Source organism: Diabrotica undecimpunctata, unplaced genomic scaffold, assembly GCF_040954645.1.
Source record: "Diabrotica undecimpunctata isolate CICGRU unplaced genomic scaffold, icDiaUnde3 ctg00002634.1, whole genome shotgun sequence".
NCBI classification, from domain to species: domain Eukaryota; kingdom Metazoa; phylum Arthropoda; class Insecta; order Coleoptera; family Chrysomelidae; genus Diabrotica; species Diabrotica undecimpunctata.
This window is the reverse complement of record NW_027313841.1, coordinates 1-19,082: the sequence shown is the minus strand read 5'-3', so window position 1 is coordinate 19,082 and position 19,082 is coordinate 1. Positions and strand designations below refer to the sequence as shown.

At 34.3% G+C, this 19,082-nt stretch overlaps 1 protein-coding gene across 1 annotated transcript; it reads right to left on the bottom strand.

Moving 5' to 3' along the window:
• Positions 1 to 204: 204 nt before the first annotated feature.
• On the bottom strand, positions 205 to 18,341 carry LOC140432041 (1-phosphatidylinositol 4,5-bisphosphate phosphodiesterase gamma-1-like; the record flags this gene model as incomplete). Its single annotated transcript, XM_072519893.1, has 4 exons — positions 205 to 596; positions 4,627 to 5,077; positions 12,564 to 12,843; positions 18,025 to 18,341. Coding segments are annotated over 4 exons (1,440 nt in total), but the record flags the coding sequence as incomplete, so codon positions are not given.
• Positions 18,342 to 19,082: the final 741 nt, after the last annotated feature.

The following is a 19,082-nucleotide window of genomic DNA, read 5'->3' as shown; positions in this document are numbered from 1 at the left end:
TTTTAAAATAGGCGAGACACCTACCAAGTGAACAACCTTGTTTTAAACCTGACACCGCGAATTCATCTGACAGTTTTTTGTCCTACTTTTACTTCAGTTTTGTTGTTTTTGTAAAGTTGTCTTACCGCAAGTTTTGTCATATCCCAAACGAATACATTCAAAAAATAACATACGTATTTATTTAAGATATTTAAATGGAATGTCTTACCTAAAACTAATAGTGTAACAATTAGTATCATTCTCACTGGGCCTGACTAGAAAAGCTCCTTCAGTTTTATTCCTCTTCAAAATTTCTTCTGCTTGATTTTTTCCCGTATTCTTGTGATACCATTCTTCGTTCTCGTGCAGATTCGGTTGTGGCACTGGTTCTTGTAGAGTTATCGAAAAATCCGCTGTGACTAGAGGTGTTGTTCGGTAGTGGGTGATGAGACTGTATAAACTGTCGAAATATTTTGCTTCTATGAGGTAATACTTTTTTATCTGTTTGTCTTGCTTGGAACGGATTCTGCAGTGATTCACTTGACCGTTTCGCCAAAACGAAAGACAGTATTCACCCACAAATGTGACACTTGCTCTTACTAAGAAAGTGCCATCACCTGAAAACAAAGAAATGAATAATTTTCTTAAATTTTTAAATTATTTTTAATTAGTTTTCAATTTAAACAGAAATTGTTTTTTCTCGCTCCATATCTCACCCTTTAGGAAGTGTGGCTTAATCACTCTTTGTCAGAGTTCACTGGGTGAACTCTGGCAAACCTGAGCAACCTTACCGGAGATTGGTTAAGGAACTTCCAGTGGAAAGTCGGATCAGAGCCGACGAGAAATGGAGAAATAGTGGAGAAATGGACCGAAAAGGGGGTCGGGCGAAGAGCCAACTACTCATTCCTGGAAAAAGACTACAGTTACGGAACCAACAGATCAGCCTCGGAGTAAAGAACGGATTGACCGGTGACGACTTAGGCAAAAAATATGGAATAGCGGCAATTTAAGGAACCAAATAGCTTGACTTTCAGCCGTTAAGTGAAAGAATGTGTAAATTACGAATTAAATCAAAGTTCTTTAATATTACAATTATCAACATTTACTGTCCTACAGATAAAAGGACCTATAAGAAAAAGAAAAGTTTCTCCCTAAATGAGACATCCATAAGGCCACATGGCTTTCACCGAATGGTCAAACAGCCAACCAGATAGGTCATATGTTAATAGACAGCAAAGCGACAACAAACGTATTGGACGTAAGAGCTAGGAGGGAGGTAGTACACGGTTCGGATCACTTTCTATTACAAATGAAATTTAGATGCCGTACAAACAGACAGGAGAAGATCAAATACCCAAAAATTAAAAAATTAAACATGGACAACCTGAAAAATCCAAAAATAGAAAAGAGATTGCGAAAAGAATTGAATACAGAGCTCACAGAGCTCTTAGAACAGAGAAAGGAAACAATACTAGAACAATGGAACAAGATTAAGAGTGATAGGAATTAAAAAAACATCAAAGAAAAGAGCTTTTGTTTGATGAAGAATGTAAACAAGCAGTAGACAAAAGGAATGAACTATACATGCAGTATACTTCAAAAAACAACACTAGAAAGGCGCGAAAAATTTGAAGAAGAACGAAGACAGGCAGAGAAAATATCCAAAAGAAAGAAGAGGCGATACGAAAACGACCAAATACTCAAAATGGAGGAAGATTTCAATCAGAGTGACACTAAAGAAGCATATAAATTCTTGAAACAATTCAGAGTGTGATATAAACCACGCAACAATCTTTTTAGAAATAGTGGAGGACACATTATCAGGAATGATGCTGCAATAAAAGCAGGCCGGAAAAAACTAATTCGAGGGTCTGCTAGCAGGGCAAATACGGCCCATAAGTATTGAATTAACATACTCGTCCACACGACAGGAAATAATGGATTCCATTAAAGCACTGAAGAATAATAAAGTCGCAGGTACTGACACATACCTGTTGAAATTCTTAAAATTTGAGGACACACACTGATAGATAGATTTCATAGGGGGACAAACTCAACTAAAAAAAACTACAGAGGCATCCCTGTGTGAGCTATATGGTGTTTACGTGGATCATAAACAGGAGATTGATATTGAGAGATTGAAGTATATTTCTCTCTGTCCCAAGGGTATTAATCTGAAGACATTCATAGGGAAGTAAAGTTCAAAATATATCAAACAATCATACCATCAATAGCAACATATGGCGCAGAAACATGGATCATGACAGAAAAACAATAAACCTTATTATTACTATTGAAAGAAGGATATTAGGAACAATATTGGGTATGCGACAATGGTATGTACATCAATATTACAAAGAAACCTCTATAGAAAATTATGCAAAAATACAAACATTGCTCTGGGCAGGTCACCTATCACCTGGCGCTCTTAAGAACCAAATGTAATGTAAACCAAGACTTGTATTTACCATCCAGAAAACTAAATACATGCCGGATCTATCAAGAATGCAACAAAATAACTTAGAGGTGTAACATGAAACTATAGAAACAATGGAAGAATACTGCTATTTAGGGTCACTGGTGGATTGCAAAAACAACACATCCAAAGAAATAATAACAAGTATATATGTAGCTAACTGCTGTTATTTTGACCTAGGCCTCAAGTAAGAGCGAGAAGTATGCCAAGAGCAACAAATGTCAGCTTAACGAATCAGATCTCACTCACAAATATTGGTTTAAGAATCCATCTCCGCCTTTGTGCACTGCTTTACAGAATAATCCTATGTTTTCAAAGGATTTGACCACAGTAAACAAAAACTTAGACCACTTTGTTTCCTTGCATAAAACTAAAGTAATAATACCCATATACAGTGAAAACAACAAAATCAGCAAAAATATTCTTAGATCTGTTGAATAAATAAATGTGAATGAAGACGATAATTGCAAACATTGCGGTAAACTGGGTGATCTTGAAACATCTTTTTTGAATGTCCTAAGTTTCAACAGCATTCCCACTCTCTTTACAAAAGTTTAATATGTATGCCCCATTCAATATCCAGTCTCTGCTGGCTACAGGCTCACACCAAATATACAATATCATTATATATTTCTTGTCAGACACATTCACGATCCTATAAGATTTGTACGCGAGCATGAAACTTTTCATGATCGTGTGGATTTCAAGTTTAGATTTGCATCATTCGTTTATCCTAAATGTTATAACACCTTATCCATTGCCCAGCTTTTTTTTTGTCTACTAAAAATGTCTTTATGGGCCCCTAGACGAGAAGCAAGTGACCCCGTATGTTTCCTTATCGTATTTTCTTCTATTAATTATCCGTTAATTTTGTATTAGGGATAGGATTGTGTATTTGTCTGATCAGAGAATAATTGCAACTAGCTGAATGACTAATATCTTTGCTATTAAAAAGCAGCAAAGTGAAAACTTTATAAAAATAATAATACGCCTAGTGCTCACTTACGGATTGGAAACATGGGCAATGACGATGCGAGATGAAGAGTTACTACGAATCTTTGAAAGTGAAGTATTGAGTACCATATAGAGAGGAGTAAACGAACAGGGTGTATGGAAACGCCGATATAATTCCGAACTCCATAGACCTTTAATGATGCAGATATCGTGAAAACCAACAAAATAAACCGTCTAAGATGGGTGGGCCACGTTATGTGAATGGATGAAAGTGATTCTCCTGCCAAAATAACTATGATAAATAGGCAGACCGGAAGAACAAGGGGGCAACCAAAACGCAGATATCTTGTCGTTGTGCAGACAAATTTAAAAAAGATTGAAGTGAGGGAATGTAGAAAGCAGGCACTGGATAGGGAAATATTGAAGAATATTTTGAAGTAGGCCAAGGCTCAAGCCAAAATACCTATAATTTCGATTGTTTCTCTCAAACTTAATTTTATATAGACTCGAATATGTGCCGAAGTACACACAGAGGTATTTTACCTAAAAAACTGGCCAAAAATGGAAATTTCAAATACTAGCATTTCGGGCCCATTCTTGTCCCTAATCCAAGTAGTTGTAAGTAACGTCGTGTCGCGCCATCCTCTCAAATAGCCTTAGCAAACAAATTTTACAAAACACACTTTGTAACATGTTTTAGCTGCGTTTAGTAGTGAGGTTTTACTAGACTTTTTTGTAAGATTTAAAATTTTTTTATTTTTATAATTCGTGATTTTTGTGAAAGGGGCAATTATGGATATGACAGAGGAAGATAAGTACACAATATTGAACCATTTTTTAAAATATTACCCTTCTATATCTTCAATCTTGATGGAAGATTCAGATGGATATCACATATTAAAAGAAAAGACAAGAGTTTGGAATCAGATATAAAAAAATGTATTAGTTGCTTGGACGTAACTCCAGAGTATTAGCTGAGCATTGCTAACATGATTCATGCCTAAAGACACATTTGAAAATAGAAAACATGATCATCTATGTCTGATTTTCCATTTTAACAAAAATTATTGAATAAACTCTCGGTAATACATTATCAGCTCTATATATTCAACATACAAATTACAGAATAATTCTAATGCTGGTTTTAATGCAGAAAGTGTTTGTTTAATTTGAACTATTATGGTAAATACATCAATAATAAGCATAATAATACGTACCTAAGTGGGAATAAGCTCTCAATAACTGTTCGGCTTCTTCTCTACCTTTAGGTAACCTCCCATGAAACCATTTTTCACTAAAATGCAGTTCTTCATTAGGAACATTTTTTGGCCCTTGAAACGATCCACTATCTTCTTCGTCTTCGGACTTTTCAGATTCTTGATTCAACTTATAACTATCAAAATAGAAAAGTTTACTTTGGGTCAAAACGAAAAAATGTGGATTCCACTCCTTATCTACGCAGTCTTTTAGGTACATAATTCCGTTTTTGCACGAGTTTCGAAGGTCCATGTCGGTGGCATCGTTCCTAACTAAAAAGGAACTTTCGTCTTGACCCTCTGGAAGTTTTTTGTGTTTTAAAATGATTTTTTTGCGAAGGGCATAGGGTGAGGGAAGCTTGGTTTCTCCACTTTCAACTGGCTGGGTTAAGAGCATGTCACCGAAAACTTCCTAAAATGGTTTTTGTATAGATTAGTATTATCCTAGTAAGTTTTATAGTGTGTACATAGTATACACAGTTCAATAAAATAAAAAACATTCATCAAAATGCTGCAAATCATTCACGTTTACTTAATTACAATAAAAAGGTCCTGAGAAATGATCAAACCATTCAGTTGTTACTCAGGTATGAGCAATAGCGACACCCAAAACTCCGAGTATGTTTTTGTGTCGCTTGTGTTCCAATCATACAGGAGTTATACTAGAACTAGAACACTAATAAATAGAACAAGAACATATTTTGAGGATCTTAAATCAAATTGGTGTGTATGGGTGTGTACGGAGGTCGTGAAGAGCAATATTATGACACCGCACCCTGTTGGCACCACTTAGCCTGTCCTACTCAATCTTTATCTTCACCTTCAAGTTGGTACACACCGGCAATCTGAGCAACTTCACTGAAAATGGGTAATCAACCCCAGTGGAAGGTGAAGTCAGAGCTGACGAAGCAGGGAGTTTTGGTATTCCGATGAATAGAGGGTTGAGCGAAGGGCTAACAATTCTCCCTTGTAATTCAATTGTTGGGTAAAGAGTTGTCGGTGTAAGGGTTGAAAGTCACGGTTGAAAGATACATGGCGATTAACGCAGTTGGGGCTTCTTTGCTTTTCTTTGACTATTTCCAAGTCTTCATATAGATCGAATTTTAGAAATTTTTTTTGAGGTATATTATGTAACAAAGAGACGTCTTCTGGTATGTTGAGGGTATGTTTATGTTGTGCAAGATGTTGTGAGAAGGGGGAAGTGTTCTCTTTTTTAGTGTGTTCTAGGGAACGGGAAGTTAGTGATCTACAGGTTCTACCTATATATGTAGCATCATAATCAGAGCACTGTAATTTGTAAACACCACTACGATCCATGTAGTTGATGCGATCTTTTGAATTGGTTAAACATTGTCCTAGATTGTTCAGGACTTTAAAAGAAATGTGGGTATTCTCAACAGATCTTTTTAGGATATATCTGATATCTCCAGAAAGACGTTCTTGAAGGTAAGTTAAGGAAGCATAATGAGGTTTAATGGTCAAGTCTCTGGGGAACGCAGCCTCTCTCAATAGTTTGAGTTGTCTCTTATGAATAAGTTTGTTAATGAGGTTGGGGTCATACCCATTGTTGGATGCTATTTGCTTTAGAATATTGAGTTCTGTTTGGTAGTTGGATTGTGATAGTGGGATTGTTTCTAGGCGGTGAATATAACTATGGAAGGCTGCATATTTATGTGACATTGGGTGGTTGGAAGATAAAGGTATGATATGGTCGGTTTGTGTAGGTTTCCTATAGATACTGAAATCGAAATGGTCGTTTAATCTGGAATAGTAAGGTCGAGAAAATTAATAGATTGAGACGACTCTAGTTCCATAGTGAACTTTATGTTTGGGTGGATTTGATTTATTTTAGAAAGTAATAGATCAGCTGAATTCGAGTTACCTGATATGAAGACTAAACAGTCATCAACATATCGAAACCAATGGAGAATTTCAGGATTTTTCATAATGTGTGTGGATTCTAAGTGATCCATAAATATATCAGCTAGCAGAGGGGAAAGGCAACTACCCATGGCTAAGCCATCAGGTTGTCTGTAAAATTTACTATTGAAAACAAAAAAGTCTTGAGCTAGACAAGTTTGTAATAATTGAATAATTGAGTTAGTGGTAGACATAGTGATAGAATTTGCTCGTAGAAGAGAGTGGACCAGATTAATAGTTTCTTGTTTGGGGACTGAAGTAAACAGATTGCTGACATCAAATGAAAGCATTGTGATGTTGGGATGAAGATTTATTTGTTGGAGATTGTTGACTAGATGAATTGTATTTTTGACTGAAAAGCGAGGGGTGAAGTTCGTCATATTGTTAATGAGATTCAATATGAATTTTGATAGGATAGAAACTGGAGTGTTTATAAAACTAACAACGGGACGAATGGGAATTCCCTCTTTGTGTATCTTAGGTAAACCATATAATCTGGGTGTTAATGGGTTACTAGGTATTTTATAATATGGAGCATCGTGTTCTGAAAGAAATTCTGTAAAAAGTTTATTGGTGGCTTTGATTTTGTTAATGAACTTTTTTGTTGGATCTTCGGGGAGTGGAGTGAAATTGTTATCGGAAAGAAATGTAGTGACCTTGTCGTTGTATAACTTTTGATCTAGAATGCCTAGGCAATTGCCTTTGTCTGCTTTGCTAATAATTAGATTATGAGATTTAATTTTTTTTTGGATAGACTTGAGGATATGGAGTTGGTCTTTCTGTTTTTTGTCTGAAAATTGTGGAAAAGGAACATTGAATGAGTAATTTTGAGAAGTAGAGGGTAGGTTGATGGATGATGAGTTGTAGGATGTGTTAGATGTAGTGTTGGAAGTAGAGATATTGAAAGAAGTAGAAGATGATGGAAAATTTTTGTTTTTGAATTTGTAGATGGTTTTGTAGCAAGAGTTTCTAATTGAAGTTTTTTGGTTTAGAGGGACTGAGAGATTCTGGATGATAACATCTAGCTCAATGGAGAGACTCTGAAGGTCCTTTTCCGAAACCTTCCTCGGAATGGAGTATTTGAGACCTAGATTCAATAAGTTGAGTTCATTTTTATCAAAAATTACTGAGGATAGATTTTTGAGCCTAGGGTGAAATTGAAAATTAGAAAATTTAGTTTTGTCTTGTTACTGTTATTATTTTGTGAATTAGATGCATTACTAATGAGTTTATTGAGTTTAGATTTAAGTTTACTGAATTTAATAGAGGTTACACTGTCCATTTTGTCCTGAACATCATTCAGAAGGTTACTTAAGTTATCAAAACCTATGGATTCAAGTAAAAAGTCAAAAATAATTTAAATATAAATTTAAATTAAATATATAAATATATTTAATTTTATTATTAATTAAATGGTTTATACTTATTTTAGGTATTTTAACCTGATGATGGAACTGTTGTTCCGAAAACGTTCGTGTTTTTAATGTAGCCCTTTTAAGGGTTTTTATAAAATATACCCATATACAAAGATTAACCTCTTTTTGTGATACGTGGTATACAGCCAGCTGCGGGAATTATTTTCCTTGTGGATTTTAAATTAAATAAATTCCCACTACACTATCCCGGAAACGAAACCTGACAAGATGAAAGGAGAGTAGCGGAGTAGTAAAAAAAAATTTGGGTTTGTTCGGACTCTGATACTGCTTATATTTTGAACAGTCAGATATACACTGGAATGATAGAAAAACAACGAGAAGTGAATCAAGGTTTTAGGGTAGTTTTAGATAAGGTTAGACCCTATTTTGGATCGGGGCGTGGAGTTACTACAGACAATTTTTTTACCTCGATTCCCCTTGCCGAATTGCTAAGACATCAACTTACAATTACGGGAACTCTAAGGGCTAACAAAAAAGAGATTCCTGCCGAATTTGTTGAATGATCTCACATTAGTGTCCTATGTACCTACAAAAAAGAAAGAAGTTATTCTTTTATCGACACAATTTCACAGCAACGACATATCCTCTGATGAAAAAGCAAAACGTAAGCCTGAAATTATTTTACACTATAATAAAACCAAAGGGTCCGTTGACACCGGAGATAAAATGACCAGAGATTTATATGGAAATTATTGATATTGCTGCACTCAATGCCTATATTAGATTCACTAAAAAGTTTCCCGATTGGAAAAGTAATGACCGAAGTAGGCGAAGAATTTTTTTTACAAAACTTGGCACATAAACTTGCACTCCCAAACGTTCTAAACCGGAAACAGAATAGCAATAATTTTCACAAAACTGTAAAAACCGCGATATATGTATTTCTTTCTAACAGTAATGCCACCCTATCAGAAAACCCTGTTAGAGGAACTCAACATTATACAAATCGAAGATGCAGCTTTTGTGCTAGATCACGGGATAGAAAGAATAAAATATCATGTAGTATATGCAGAAAACTCATTTGCAACATACATCGAGAAGAGAGTGAAAAATTTGTATGCCCTGACTGTAAAAATAATGAATTTAAAGATTTTAGTTAAAGGTAACAATAAAAACAATGTATATTTTTTTAATAATAAAAACAAATTATTTTAGTTACTAGTGCTTGATTGTATAACTTCCCAAACAATAATGTATAATTTAAATGAATTATTAAAGTATTAGTGGGGTACCATAGTTACCCCCCCATGGCCTGAAGCGTATGTTTTTGTAGCACGGTTCCGGAAAGGTTAAAGTATTATGATGGACCAGTGGTAATACCAAAATGTAAAATTGAGGTACAAACTAAAATAGGTGATAGAGTTGAAAATGTTTCATTGGCAGTAGTGGAGGGACCTACAGAGGCACTGTTAGGCAGAGATATCTTTATAAAATTTAATTTATCCATAAAAGGGAACAAAAGTCTGTATTGGAAATCATGAATTAGGCTTTAGTAATTGTACCCAGATTAATGAAATAAGTATAAATGAAATTGACTTTAAATCACAATTAAATGTTTTATTAAGAAAAAATATGAGAAAATTTTTAATGATGAATTAGGTAAATATATAGGTGAGCAAGTTCATTTAGAGATGGATAAAGATGTTAGGCCAATTTTTCAAAAACCACATCAAATCCCTTTTACATTTAGAGAGAAAGGCAGAGTTGCTTAAATTAGAGAAAGAAGAGATAATAGAGAAAGTAGAAAATGCTTTGTGGGGTACACCATTGGTACCTGTGCTCAAACCTAATGGTAAGGAAGTAAGGATATGTGTTAATTATAAAGTAACAATTAACAAATATTTAAAAGATTCAAACTATCCACTATCTTTAATAGAAGTTATTTTTACTGCTTTGAAAGGCGAGGAAAAGTTTACTAAACTAGATTTCAAAAACGCATATAATCAATTAGAATTAGATCCTGAAACATCACATTTACTATCTTGGAGTACACCTTACGGAATTTTTAGAGTTAAAAGACTCCCATATGGAACAAAACCAGCTTGTTCTAATTTCAGTGTATAGTGGAGAAATTTTTGCAGGGATGTAGGAGCACAGTCAATTATTTAGATGATGTAGTAGTTATAGGGAAAGATAACAAAGAACATTTAGAGAACTTGGCTGAGGTTCTTGAGAGACTTTTAAAAGCAGGATTTAGATTAAATTTGAGTAATGTGAATTTGCTAAAGATTGCATTTTTTCATAAAATTTCAAATAGGGGGCTGGAAACGGATAATAATAAAGTAGAAGCAATTGTGAAACTGCCAAAACCAAAGAATTTGACAGAGTTAAGATAATTTCTTAGTATGATAAATTATTATTCTAAATTTATTCCAAATTTGGCAGATAGGGTGATTCCATTAAATAAACTTCTAGAAAATTGCACATATTTATGGACAGATAATTGTCTAAATTCATTTGATGTTATTAAGAAGGAGATAACTTCGAGTCATGTATTAACGCATTTTGATCAAAATAAACCCATTAGACTAGTTTGTGATAGTTCAGAATCCGAGTTAGGTGCTGCATTATTGCATGTATTGCCAGATGGATCACAACGACCAGTTTGCTTTATATCAAGGGCCCTAAATAAGGCAGACAGAAATTATGCAATGGTCCATAACGAAGCCTTAGCAATTGTTTGGGCAGTACAGAAGCTTTATCATTACTTAGCAGGTAGAAAGTTTAAAATCTTTAGTGACCATAAACCCCTGAGTTGTAAAAGTCTCCCCAAAATGGCCTCAGCAAGGTTACAGCATTGGTCTTTTTTTCTGTCAGGATTTGATTATGTTTTTAAATTTATTAAAGGAGCTGGCAATGTGCAGGCAGATGCTTTGAGTCGACTTCCTCTAGAGAAAACAGTAAGTGAAAAAGAGGAAGATGTTGATTATCTACATTTTATAGAAGGGTTGGCTTCAATCGATACCCTCAAGATAAGGGTAGAAACCAGGACAGATCCAGTGTTAGATTGTTTGTTTAACTATATTAGGTATGGATTCCCGGAGAGAGTAAATGAAATAATGAAACCGTTTTAAATAGAAAAGAAGAACTATCTGTGGAGAAGGGGGTGATTGTGTAGGGATTTCGAGTAGTAGTGCCAACAAAGTTACGAAAACAATTGCTGTTAGAGTTGCACAATACACATAAAGGAATTTTCAAGATGAATTTCATTGAATCTTATGTAAAATTTAGAGATTGTTTTGCTCGGTTTGGTTTACCTAAAGTAGTTGTTACAGATAATCGCCCTCAATTTTTATCAGGTGAATTTTCACAGGTTTTACATAATAATGGTATTAAACAGTCTACATCACCACCATATCATCCAGCAACAGATGGGTTTGCAGAGAAGTTTGTTAAGACATTTAAAAATGCTGCCTTGAGAGGATTGAAGGATGATTACAACTGTAATAATTCTTTACAAACTATAATCAGTAAGTTATTGTTGCATTATAGAAATTTAGTACACTGTACTACAGGTGTATCACCCTCCAGTCTTGTATTTAAACATAAAGTTAAAACCCGATTAGATTTGTTATGGACATGTAGAGAGAATCAGAGTTCTAAATTAAATGATAATAAATTAAATAGTAATAGACGAATTGAAACTTTTCAAGTGGGGGATAAAGTCCTTTGTGGATATTATCGTTATCCTAATCGTAAAACATGGGCAAAATAGATGAACTTTTAGGTGACAGGATATATTTGTCTAAGTTAACACAGGAGGGTTTAATTTGGAAAAGGCATTTAGACCAGATTTTGCCATCTTTAGACCAGATTTTGCGAGATAAAGGATCTGATTCTAACTACGATAGTCTTAATGAAACAATTGTAACTGATATAATTAATAATAATAATACAATTAGTACCAGTGTTGGGCCCCTCTCAGCTGTAAGAGAAGGGGAATTGTTAAAACAAAGTGAGATTGATGCGAGAGATTTTGAAGAGGCTGGTAATGAAGTAGCAAGTGAAGCAGTGGTTAGTGAAGTTAATGAGAAATCAGAGACCAAAGAAAGTGTGACAGCAATTCCAAGTAGACCAAAAAGAAATGTATAACCACCTGTGCGTTTAAACTTATAGTGAGGAGGTATTGTAGTATATTATAATAGGTACAGACAAAAGAAGAAGAAAGCCAAGGAACCTATTATTACGTTATGTCAATTGTCAATGTAAAAAGAGTTATAATTATTATTTCCCTGTAAGTTAAAAATACAAGTTGTATAAAGCTGTAAGACGATGTTTAATCATTTATATTCTTCCTCCACATTACATTACTAATAATGTTTTGTCTGTCACTATTGATCATTGAAGTCAGTTTTTTGGTAACAGACAAGTGCCGTCACAGTATCTTTACGTCATGTTGGAGTAATAGTGGATCCATTATTTGTCTAATTTACTTACACAGCTAAATTGAATTATTTGAATGGACTTTTTTTGTAAATATTACATTAGGTTGTGTACACACTGTATAACAAATCCAGTAATATTATATTCACACTAATTTACCTGCATTGCTGACGCCATCTTCTTTTGTTGCGGTAACGTACAATTGTCTTCAATAGATAGTATAACAGGATACTCCGATGTAGCGAAGGCATGTTCTTTGATTGTCTTAATAACATCCATGAACTTAATTTTAGTCGTCAGCGTATGACCGTGATAAATGAATGGATAGCCATCAGGACCATCCCAACAATCCAGTTCAATACACCTACAACCCATTCTTAAACATCTAACATAAGCTTCAACTGAAGATTCACTAGAAAACTGGTCACCCGTTAAATACCTAAAAAGTTAGAAACATGTTCGTTGAATACAATATATTTTAAGACAAGGGTATTATATTATATATCTCATATACTAGTTCCCCTTCTACAATTAATAAATGTCCTGTTACATTATTAGCCGAGTTTTATTAACTTTTTTTTATATTAAGATCAAATTAATTAAGTTCAACAAAGGTGCAAAAAGGAGCTAATTCACGTGGCAATAAAGTAATTATTTGCTGAATGGATTGCACTCATTATTGAATTTGTAATAATGTAAAATAAACAAATTAACGCGCAATCTATAACTGTTATAACTGTTTTCCACAACAAATCACATACTTACAACATGAAAAAAAAAAGAAACTCTAGTGATGTGTCAATTCCAAATTTACTTCCTAATTTAGTTTAATAGTTGAATTATAAGTTTATTGAAATGTTTTTAATATTGTTACGAAGCTCAGTCATTAAATTGATAAAAACAAAACAAATCATTTAGTTAGTAGTTTTGACTGACTTGAGAGTTGTTGTAGTGTTACCAATCCCTAAAAAATATCCTTAAGATCAAGATTAATTTTTCGTCAACTTACTCTGAGATAGCGCGTTTATTCTGCTATTCGGGACTGAAACGAATCCAAATAAACCAGATATAATTAAAATCAGTATAGCCGTTGAGTATAAATGGTGTAACTAATATTTATTCCTCGGTAGCTGCTGCTGGTTGTCCTCTTTCTTGTGTATTGGGAGTATTAGTGCTAAAAGATAATGTTCACAGTTCTTTTGATATATTAGAGCACACATTAAGTACCAGATCAACAAACCATCGAGATTTGAAGACGGCTATATAATGACCTATAAGATCTGTTTTAAGTATAATTGTCAGTGAAGATCTAAGTTTGACACAGTTTGATGTCTCTACAGCATTTTTGTACGGTGAGTTACAAGAAAAGATGTACATGGAACGACCAGAGGGTTTCACAGGTGAAAGCGATGTTTTTATTTATAGGAGAATCTTGAGAGGAGAATATGATTCATACGGACCAAAGCAAGCGTTGAGGTGCTGGACAATAAAAATACGAGACTTCATGGTAGTCCTTGATTTTAGACACAGCGATGTAGATATATATACAAAAACTCAAGTTGATATAATCGTTACAGAAGAGTTTAAGTTCAGTATTGAAATTTCGTGTTACAGTATGGGTCTAACAAATATTGAACAAGAATGAGTTAAGGTATTAAAATACATTCTATGTTCTTTAGAGGTTTTATTGTGGTCTATATATAGTAACCTACTTTCTAAAGCTCTGGGGAGATTAGGAAATGCTGAAAGGTCTTAATCTCGATGAAGGAAAAATCCGAATCTGCACCTTCACGTGGTAGAAGGTGGGCAACAATAATGTTGATGACTAACGCAGATAGGGACCGAGTGATTGCCGGTATAAGAAATCCCCTGCTTACCGACCAACGGCTTCGGGCAGAAGAGTAGATAGGTAGTAGGACAATCTTTTGTTCTCGAGCTGAGAATTCGACTCCAAATGCGGAAGAACCAATAAATTGGTCAACGGCAGAAGAATGCAGAAGGCAAGGGGAAACCACTGCATTAAAGGTTCAACAGAACATCCCTAGTCATTCACCATGGCAAATACGCAAAACAGTCAAACCGTCACTGATCATGGAATCCGGAAAACAAGATCCGACAGGGAAGAAAAAGATCATGTAAAAGACGAGGCTTTCCAGGTCGACAGCAAGCAAAATCCTCGTTTAGATAATAAAATTCCACGTCTAAGAATACACAAATGTAGACCAATAAGACTTGCAACATGGAATATAAGAAGCTTGTACCAGCCAGGAAAATTAGACAATTTAATACAAGAAATGACCAGAATGGAAATAAATATACTGGACATAAGTGAAGTACAATGGCCAGACACCGGCAAACTTATAACCAAAAACGGAATGATGTATGATGCTGAAAACAACGATCCGGCTCATCGCCATGGAGTCGCAATCTTGTTAAGACACAGCAACTAATAAATCAGTTATAAACTTCACTCCCTTTACTCACGGAGAGTGATAATGGTTCAGCTGAAGACAAACATACAAGTTAACTTAATTCAATTATACGCACCAACAGCGGATAAGGATGAAGAGGAGATAGAACATTTTTACATGGAGTTTTAAGATCTATTACGACAAAATTTTAAGATCTATTAAAAAAGAAGACATTACAATAGTAAAGGGAGACTTTACTGCTAAAGTCGGGAGAGGAAAAGTTGACGAATATGTTGGGGAATTTGGACTAGGTGGCAGAAACGAAAGAGGGGATAGACTTCTAGATTTTTGTCAAAATGAATATTTTGCAATAATGAACACAATGTTCCAACTACCATGTTATACACTTGGAGATCTCCTGCAGACAACAAAGACCGCATTGTCAGAAATCTAATATACTATATATTAGTCAAAAATAGATACAAAAACTCAATTAAAGCAGTAAAAGCATACCCCGGAGCAGATGTCGACTCAGACCATCACCCGCTGATAGCTAGAATGCATGTGAAACTCAAAAATATTGTAATACCTAAAAATAAACCAACGTTTGATTATACAAAATTAAGAAAAAGAGAAATACATCAAAAAGTGATCCAAGAAGTCAACTAAAATCTAACAGAAGTAGGAGAGGAAATATTAACATCAGAAGATGTCAATAAAAAGTGGCGTAATATTCAGAAGGCATTACTAAAGGCTGCAGAAGAAAATTTAAAGCTTGAAAAGACAAATAAAAAACATAAGTGAATGACTTCAGAAATTGTAGCATTAATGGAAGAAAGGAGAAAAGCCAAAGGGAGAAATAAGCCAAAATATGAAGAACTACAAAGTAGAGTTATAGTAGAGCTAAAAAAGGCCAAGGAAAAGTCGTTAACAAATCAATGCATAGAAATCGAAGAGTATGGCAGAAAATACGACAGCTTTAATATGCATAAAAAAATAAAAGAACTAACAAATACCAAAAAGCGAGCACACTATGGGATACTCAAAGATGATAATGGTAAACTCATTCCAGACATCTATGCAAAATGCAAATACCGCAAAATCAGTAGACCCAGATCAGATACACACTGAGCTAATTAAATTCATTGACGAAGAAACACGTCATACACTTTTAGATCTGTTCAACAAAGTATATACAACAGGAGTAATACCCGAAGATTGGTTGCTGTCCACGTTTGTAACACTACCAAAGTCAGTACATGCGACATATTGCCCCCAGTACAGAACAATTTCCTTAATAAGCCACACACTTAAGATATTTCTCAAAATAATACATGGAAAACTATACAAAAAAATAGAAGAAGATACAGATGACACCCAGTTTGGATTCAGAGGAGGACTAGGAACGAGAGAGGCTCTTTTCTCTTTTAACGTTCTCGCGCAAAAACGACTAGATATGAACCAGGATCTGTACGTCTGCTGTATAGATTATCAAAAGGCTTTTGATAGAATACGACATCAGAAACTCGTAAAACTGTTAAAAGAAAAGAATGTGGATAGTCGAGATATACGGGTTATTGTCAATCTGTACTGGAATCAAAAAGCAAAGGTTAGAATCGAAAATATCGATACAGAAACTATGGAAATCAAAAGAGGTGTTAGACAGGGTTGCGTGCTATCCCCATTGTTATTCAAACTGTCCTGCGATACTGTTTTTCAGGAAGAAATATCAGAGGAACAACAGGGTATAGCAATAAACGGAAAAATCTTGAACAACATAAGATTCGCAGACGACACCGCTGTTTTTGCAGAAAGTCTAGAAGCACTGCAACGCTAAGTAAACATATAATATCAAGTCGGTATAAAATATGGACTACAAACGAACCTTAAGAAAACCAAGTGCATAATTATTTCTAAGTAACATACAGTAGGAAGGCTAGATATCGAGGGAAAACAAGTAGAAAGAGTAAATAACGACAAATATCTGGGAACCTGGGTAAATGAAAACAATGACCAAGGTAGAGAAATAAAGACATGCATTGAAATTGCAAGACAAGCATTTATAAAAATAAAAACAATGTTTGTTAATCGAGACCTTCCTCTGGAGCTGAGGATAAGAGCCTTAAGATGCTAAGTGTTCTCGACTTTCTTGTATGGAATGGAAAGCTGGACAACGAAAAGTGGATAACATAAAGAAGTTCCAATCATTTGAGACGTGGTGCTATAGAAGGATTTTGAAAATAACATGGACCCAACGAGTTACAAATGCAGAAGTGTTACGACGGCTACATTACCAGAGGTGTAAAATATGAGATATTAAGGCTCATAATCTTCTTCTTTAAGTGCCGTCTCCCGATCGGAGGTTGGATATCATCATCACTATCTTTACTCTAAGTACTGCTGCTCTGAAGAGTTCTATAGAACTGCATTTAAACCAGTCCCTTAAATTCTTCAACCATGATACTCTCCTTCTTCCTATACTCCTTCATCCTCTTAGCTTCCCCTGTACTATCAGCCTCAGCAGTTCATATCGCTGTCCCCCCATTACGTGTCCCAGATATTGTAACTTTCTTATTTTTATTGTATTTATTATTTCGCATTCTTGGCCCATTTCTCGCAATACTTCCGTGTTAGTTTTCTTCTGTGTCCATGCTATTCTAAGCATCCTCCTGTAACAACACATTTCACTGTAACTTAAGGCTCATAATGCAAGGTAAAATAAGGGTAAAAGATCTATAGGAAGACGAAGAATTTCGTGGCTAAGAAACCTAAGAGAGTGGTATAGTTGCACCTCAGTAGATCTTTTCAGAGCATCCGCCAATAAGGTACGGATAGCTGTGATGATAGACAACCTCCGATAGAAGAAGGAACTACAATAAGAAGAATATAGTAACTTGTTCAATATTTTTGAGTGACAAGATATTTTAATTGTCAAAATTAATGAACTAATATTTAAGTCAAGTATTAGTTTTTTTTGCAGAAAAAATCTTCATAACCAGTACAAACTTTAAGAGAATTGTCCCTGAAGAGGCTTTTCAACTTAAAATGAATTTCTTAAAAAAGCATATATTTATCATCGTATTTTTTGTATAACATTTCTAGCTATAATTTTTCCTTAAAAAAATAGGAAAATTCATTTTCTTTAATTTTAAAGCAACGAAAATAATATTTAAGTTATATTAAGTAATTATTTATCTATTAAAACTTACGTGTTATGAGAAGAAGATATCCAATAATGCGATAACGGTTGAGACATATCTTGATACACAGTATTTTTCTTGGGATCCCACAGATCATTTTGTTTGGAAAACAGAAAATCTAGAAATTCGGGTATTGTTAAAAAAGGTTCTTGAACTTCCCGTTGCGGGTCTTTCAGAAAATCACATATAAACTGACTAACGGCTCTGTCGTCGTTGCCAAGAGATTCTTCTTGTTCGTTAACAAAAAAACTAACCATGTCTGGCAAGTTAACGGCCTTATAATTGGAAGAATATTCAGATAACTTATCAAACAATTCACTAGCCATCTGTAACAATAAAAAATACATACTTTAGTACAGTTATATACAACTAAGATTTCAAAGTTCCTTAACTCTGGAACGTTCTCTAATGGTATGGAAGGTTCTGTCCATACCATTTCATTATACACATTTTATAATACACTCCAAACTAGAATTAGTCATTAATGATTTTTAAATATAAAGACGAATAAAGATAAAGAAGATAAATAAAGACCTTTACATTAGCTTCATAGACTACAACAAAGCCTTCGATAATGTTAAACATGATAAACCAAAGGATATTCTCAGAAATGAAAACATGCGCCAACGAGATATAATATTTATCAAATTTCAGTAAACGTCACTTCTATTATTTAACGTTTACAGCAGGCATAAAGGGAATGAGTTTCTAATTAAAAATATTAGGTATGCTGATGACACCGTAATAATAGCCAATAATTTACAAACTCTAGAGAGAATAATAAGTTAAATTTAAGGGACAGAGGAAAATATTAACTTTCCTTCAACACAAAAAACCACAGTCAGTATTATTTCTAGTCAGTATAATAAGTACATACTTCAATTATTTTTGTTTCCAAATATTCTCTACATAATCAACAGAAGGAAGCCATTTAAGTGAAAAGCAGAGTACAGTGCAGTGATTTGTGTAATAAATTGGTAGTGTTTAAAGGAAACGGTAGGTTTGTCATTTGTTTTAGATTTCGTAGTATTAATTTAGGTGAAAGAAAAATACTCTGAGATAGCGCG